The sequence below is a fragment of the Olea europaea genome, chromosome 10 (genome assembly GCF_002742605.1).
Source record: "Olea europaea var. sylvestris chromosome 10, O_europaea_v1, whole genome shotgun sequence".
In the NCBI taxonomy this organism is placed as follows: domain Eukaryota; kingdom Viridiplantae; phylum Streptophyta; class Magnoliopsida; order Lamiales; family Oleaceae; genus Olea; species Olea europaea.
This window is the reverse complement of record NC_036246.1, coordinates 40,574,675-40,580,972: the sequence shown is the minus strand read 5'-3', so window position 1 is coordinate 40,580,972 and position 6,298 is coordinate 40,574,675. Positions and strand designations below refer to the sequence as shown.

The window sequence follows — 6,298 nt, the reverse complement described above, 5'->3', positions numbered from 1 at the left end:
TGAAGTCCAGGAATTTGCCTACAATGAATTTCTTCAATCCGACATCTTCTGTTTTGTACTTCTTTTCCAATGACTTCCATAGTAATTTAGCCGTTTTGACGGAACAGTATACGTTGTATAGTGTGTTGTTAAGGCAATTGAGGATGTAATTTCTGCACAAGAAGTCACTATGACTCCAAGCATCAAATGCTACTCATTTTTGAGAATCTGTTTCCTTCTCCTCAACAGTTGGAGCATCCTCTTTCAAGATTTTGATCAGATTCAGAGTCGTGAGATAGAACAACATTTTCTGTTGCCATCTCTTAAAATCCACTCCCGTGAATTTTTCCTGTTTTTCCTCGTGAGCATTGTTAGGGGGTACGACAGACGTACTAGGGGATACAATAGACGCACTACTACTTGCCATTATTGTTTTAAGATTGTTGAAAAATAATAGCAAATAATAGTGTTACCGTAATTTATATTTGAGCAGAGTAACGACGTTTGGATGGTTTTGAACGGTCGAGGCAAGAGTTCGACTCTTTCTCCTTAAAACGATAAAGTTTAGATCTCTCCACACACACTGGATGAGTGAAATGCACGAAAAGTAATTTTCGAGGACTGAATTATAAGAACAGAAATTATACAGGGACAAAGGGATAATTTCGGGAGAGTAGAAAATCAATTCTGATTTTTGAAATGAATAAAAATCGGGGTATGGGGGCCTATTTATAGATGTTGAAAGGTTGTGTCCCAACAGACACAACTGTCGAAAAGTTGTGTCCAAAAGACACAAACGATTTGGACAGTCAACCGTCACTTTGGACAGTCAATCGTCACTTGGACAGTCAACCACCACTTGGACAGTCTAGAGCACCGTACCACGTGTCACACATAGAAAATTCGGGGAAGAAAAAAAATTAATAACATAAAATATATTATTATTATTATAATAATAAAATAATATAATTAAATGTTATTTTACCAAAAAATATATATCAGTTTGGCCCAAGCCCACGACCCGTGACCGTGCCCGTGCCAAGGCGGTCGGTCGGACGGACGGACGGCGGCGACGCGCGTGTGGGCTTTGGCTTAACTTACTAGCATGTAGGTTCTCTACCCCTCAAAAACTATTGGTATCCCTTGGGGCTCAAACCCAAATCCTAAACTTGAGCTATATAAGGTGGTTTATATTCTTCTAGTTTTCCTAGGTGGGATTGGTATTTTCCAATTTCCCACCTATTTTATTTCAACATCAAGTGGACATCTTTCGGCCTTAATTTCTCATTCACCCTAAATTGGTTTTGAGAAAATAAATATACCATATTAATCTACTCATGGAGTAGAACACATTCGGCCAAAAAAATCTTATTTCCGATTAACGGGACCCACTAAATTAATTGGTCAAAAGTTGGTCAAACCAACTAATTAAAACCAAATTTTCCAACACATAATACATTATTCACAAATAATGGGGTACAAACACTCCCTAAAAGTTGTCTCTTATTTTCCCCCTTTTTTAGAAAAGACCGATCATTATTTATACGCTTGAGACGACAATATCAACGTTTAAAAATGTAAAGATACCTCTAGTTGGGTGTAACACTCATGTCTCAAAAATAAAACTTGAAAAAAAAAATAAAAAATTAGATGGTTAAACATTTGTCTATATTATAAAGTCAATTTTTATCTTTTGCAATCGTATAATATAATTATAGAAAGAGTAAATGTGTTATTTTCATTCGTGTTTTGGATGTAATTAATTAATTAAAAAAACTTAGACCACATGGCAAGACAGTGTTTTATAGGTAGATTTATGAAATTTCTTAAGGGAAACAAAAATGCAGAAAAAAAGGACGATTTAAGTACACATAACGTGTTCCTATACCTACCAATTGCGTAACGGTTTTGCTAATCTCAACGTTAAAACAATATTTATTTAAAGCAAAGTTAGGAAAAATATGGACTAAATTTGCTTAGCTTAACCAACCAAATTGTTAGGAAATTTTGCAACTACCATTACCTAATAAAAAATCTTAAGACAATACTTAAGGATTTGAACTACGAAAATAAATGACGAGTACCCATTAAAATAATAAGGTCAAATACGTATCACACAATAACAAAGCAAGCAATGGGTAAAATATAATTAAGAAATTTTATTTTATTTTTTAGAAAAAGTATATTCTAAATGTAAAATGAATGCAAGACAGAGAAAATTTTCATTGAATCAAATTATAATTGAAGTCACTTCGTTATATTTGTGGAAATGTATAAGATAGTTGGCAGTATTATGTAAGATTGGTGTTGTGAATCTCATGAAATGTGCAATTAAAATTAATTGGTGATATTGACTTTTTTTAATCAATTTTTAATCTACACCAAACACGTAAAAGTTTATATTTTTAAATAGACTTGAAATATATATTTTTAGAACCAACAAAGATTCTAAGATCAAAGTTTCGATATCGAATCATTGTAAAATTGTATGATTCGCAGTTTTTTGTCAAAAAAATGATCTGAGACAACAATTGAAATGGTGTGTTAATGATGCCAAAAAAAATAAAAAATAAAAACAAAGAGAAAAATTTTGAAATCTAATCAGCTGTGAAAATTTGAATTCTAACGAGTAAAAAAGAGTAAAATGCAATATAAATGCCGATATCATAAGATTATAACAATCTAATATGATGAACAATTGTTCTTTGTTTATGTCACTTGTAATACAACTGATACAATCACAGAGAATAAGAACGAAAAGTCTTTCATTTGTGCACCTATAAATAGAAATACTATATGATGTATAATTTTATTCCATTTCGAGTGACAGCGATCAAGAAAGTTATCTTTTGTCGAGATTTCGAGCACATTTGGGAAGTGTTTATAAATGGTTTAAATCATGAATTGATGGAAATAGATGGTAATTAAGTGAATAATACTTGAAGGCCACGGTATCGATTTTCAAAAAGGACAAGACATATTGGAGTATTATTTTTCAAATTTGTTATAACAATGCTGTTAATTTATGAAAATGACATTATATCCTTTTAAAATTAAAGACAATTAAACTTTTTTTTTAATCATAATTTGAGGTCTTTTAAACGTAAAATTAAGGTACTATTTATTAATAAATACACTAAAATCATATATTAGATCCAAAAAAATAAATCGAACTTGCACGGGAAGGATGGGTTGAAAACGGATGAGTTGTTGAATAATATTTGTGCCATACGTCCAAGAAAAATTGATGCCAGCAATGACGTGACGAAGTAATTGATAACCTAACCAAATGTGTAAAACCTAATTTATGAGAAAGTCAAGCAAGCTATAGGAATCACCTTTAAATGCTGTTTGTTGTGCAGTTGCACAATTGCATTTACTACTGGGACCAAAAAAAAAGGGCAGACAAAACTTATCTTTGTCATTTCAAATATATATGTATCCTTAATTTCTTATTCTTCTTCATCTGAGAGTTGTAAGAAATTTGTGCATGCAGTAGTATGAATAGCACTGAAGGGTCTGTTTGGCAGAGGAAAATAGAAGGGAAAATGGATCAAGAAAAGGATCAAACTGCCAGCTTTTTCTCTCAAGATTCAGCGATAAGTTGCAAGAAAAAGATAGGCAAAACTAAAAGGAAAATTTATCCTCTTTTATCATTTCATGAATTGCCAGATTATATGAAGGATAATGAATATATTTTGAATTATTATAGAGTTAATTGGCCTCTCAAAGAAGCTTTCTTCAGCTTATTTCGTTGGCATAATGAAACCCTCAATGTATGGACGTAAGTACTGTATTTTTTTTTTCTGAGAATTTCTTTTTATTTTCATTTCTTTTCTGATAAATTGTATTAATTATGATTTTTTAAGTTAATTTTCCCTTTCTCTGTGCAGTCATTTAGTTGGATTTGTATTGTTTTTGGGACTGACAATTTGCAATCTGACGCATGTCCCTCAAGTGGCAGATTTCATCACAATGTTTACTGGGTAAGTTCAAGAAATTTTACTTCATTTTCTTGATTTGCTCAGAATTCTAACTAATTAACTAGCATCTCATGAATTGATTGAAAACAAAGAAATTATGAACTTAGGGGGAAAAAAAAAAACACATGGATTTAAGTAGCTGCAAGGCACAAAAGCTATAAATGTGGAGAATATTTATTTCTTTAAACTTGTATAAACGCAACATGCCCCTTCGTATGCGCCGTCGATATTTTAATCAAAGATTTGACACTTGAAACTTTTATGCATAGGTGTCATGGACTTGACCTCAGGGTATTTACCAGTCTTTATGCAGTGTTGGATTTTGTCTAAAAGTTTGAATTGTTAAAAAGGGAAAAATTTAGGCCATGTTCGATAATGATTATGAGAATTGATTTTTTGATCGTTGGAGAAAAAAAGTAAGTCCTATCCGTGAGTGAAAAAGTAAAAAATGACGGCTGTAATAGTAAAATAATGATCAAAAAATTAATTTTTTGAGGTGGAAAATTGCTACCAAATGGGGTTTACTTCTTTATGTTTATCTCTTTCAACATATAAAACATTTTGATAGCTGGGATGAGGCTGGAATCAACAAATAGAAAATTTTTTGTAGCCCATACTGTCATTGTTGAGGAGCTTCTCAGTCAGAGATGGAATAAACTTGTTTGGTTGAAGTTTGTCTTCACACACCCGTTCACACGTAGGTCAGATTCATTTTTTGGACAAATGCCTAACACGTGCACAATTTTCACAAATGAGTAACTATAAGACTTGAACTCATAATCTTTATTTACCTAAAAAAATTTGTTCAACAATCATATAGCTAAATTTTGTGCTTTTCAAGTGATGGTAACAATTTATTTTCTTGTTTTATAGACAGTTTCCCTCTAGTGCAGATGCTAATATGTCTCATAATTCTAAAGATTTTTCACTGGTGAGTACTTCCCATCAGTTCTATGAAAATCATATTCGACTAGCATATCGATCAAAAAACGAATTTTTAACTCTCCAGCTTTTCAGGTACAGACAAAATTAGTAGATCTGAAGCGAGAATCCCATCTGAATATGGATAATACATTCCCAGAAATGGCTGCAGTAAGTTGGCCATTCTATGTGTTTTTAGGTGGTTCCATGTTCTGTCTCTTCTCAAGCAGCAGTTGCCATCTCTTTTCTTGCCATTCCCATCACTTAAATTTACTGCTTTTGCAAATGGATTATGTGGGAATAACTGTCATGATAATCACCTCATTTTTCCCTCCAATTTACTACATTTTCCAATGTACTCCCCACTGGCAAATTGTTTATCTTACCGGAATAACTATAATGGGGATTTGCACTATCATAACCTTGCTTTCTCCGGCCTTCTCGACTGGAAAATATCGTGCCTTTCGAGCTTGTCTGTTCATGTCCATGGGATTCTTTGGCCTTATACCTGCAGTCCATGCTCTGGTTGTGAACTGGAACGATCCTCACCGGAATATAACGCTAGCCTATGAGTTGGTTATGGCTTCGTCGTATTTGATAGGGACTTCGTTTTACATTAGCCGGATTCCCGAGCGGTGGAAACCCGGGTGGTTCGACCTCGCCGGTCACAGTCATCAGATATTCCATGTGTTTGTGATCATGGGGGCATTGGCACATTATGGTGCTGCACAAATTTTCTTGAGATACCGCAGTAGAATGGGGTGTGACTAAAATTTGATTCTTCTGTTCGTGTGTTGTGTGAAGAGGGCCTATTATAACCCTTACATTATAGATAAAAGGACACTGTTGCCTATAGATACTACATAGAAGGAATGAATGTACAATTACAATATAGATTTAAATGTAAATTTGTACATTATTCTTGTTTCTCTTTTATTGAAATGCGTTTATCTTGTTGCTTAAATTTCAGTCTGTTCAATACTAAATAGATATCTATATTTGTTGAATCAAATTTAAGTAGTTAGGGGTAGACTAATGATCTGATCGAGCCCCATTTTTATTTTTCTAAGAATGCATTTTGAAATAATAGATAAGTAGACAATATGTGATTTGCATATAATATTACTTATTAAAGAAAGTGTGATTGAAAAGAAAAGAGAGGGAAAGAATGCACTTTAAAATAATGGAGATCCAACAAGGGTTTAATACATTTGACTTTTCTGTATATCGAGGTGTACAAAGAGCAAAACTCTCATGATTTTTGAAATGTAAATGTTAGAAATACATTCCAGTTAATTCTAGAATATTCCAGCTCATGTTTATTTGTTAATTAGTTAGTGATTAGCCTATTAACAAGCAAATTAGTCAGTTAATTACTCGTCTTTTTCTCTATAAATAGAGCCATTGCATTCATT

General features: G+C 32.8%; 1 protein-coding gene across 2 annotated transcripts; it reads left to right on the top strand.

The window, feature by feature from the left end:
• The first annotated feature begins 3,345 nt into the window (after positions 1-3,345).
• LOC111402261 (heptahelical transmembrane protein 1-like) lies at positions 3,346-5,847 on the top strand. Of its 2 annotated transcripts, none has more exons than XM_023030433.1 (4): positions 3,346-3,763; positions 3,873-3,965; positions 4,836-4,893; positions 4,980-5,847. In XM_023030433.1, the coding sequence occupies exons 1-4, from the start codon at positions 3,480-3,482 to the stop codon at positions 5,652-5,654; spliced, it is 1,110 nt and encodes a 369-aa protein (XP_022886201.1). In that variant the 5' UTR covers positions 3,346-3,479; the 3' UTR covers positions 5,655-5,847. The 2 variants fall into 2 exon arrangements, with proteins under 2 accessions (XP_022886201.1, XP_022886202.1); XM_023030434.1 differs by having other exon boundaries at positions 3,347-3,763; positions 4,840-4,893.
• Positions 5,848-6,298: the final 451 nt, after the last annotated feature.

Excerpts from the sequence above, each read along its gene's own strand:
- LOC111402261 (XM_023030433.1), top strand. The coding sequence starts at position 3,480 with ATGAATAGCACTGAAGGGTCTGTTTGGCAGAGGAAAATAGAAGGGAAA. Across the intron at positions 3,966-4,835 it reads TTCATCACAATGTTTACTGG|ACAGTTTCCCTCTAGTGCAG; the intron begins GTAAGTTCAAGA and ends CTTGTTTTATAG. Across the intron at positions 4,894-4,979 it reads ATTCTAAAGATTTTTCACTG|GTACAGACAAAATTAGTAGA; the intron begins GTGAGTACTTCC and ends CCAGCTTTTCAG.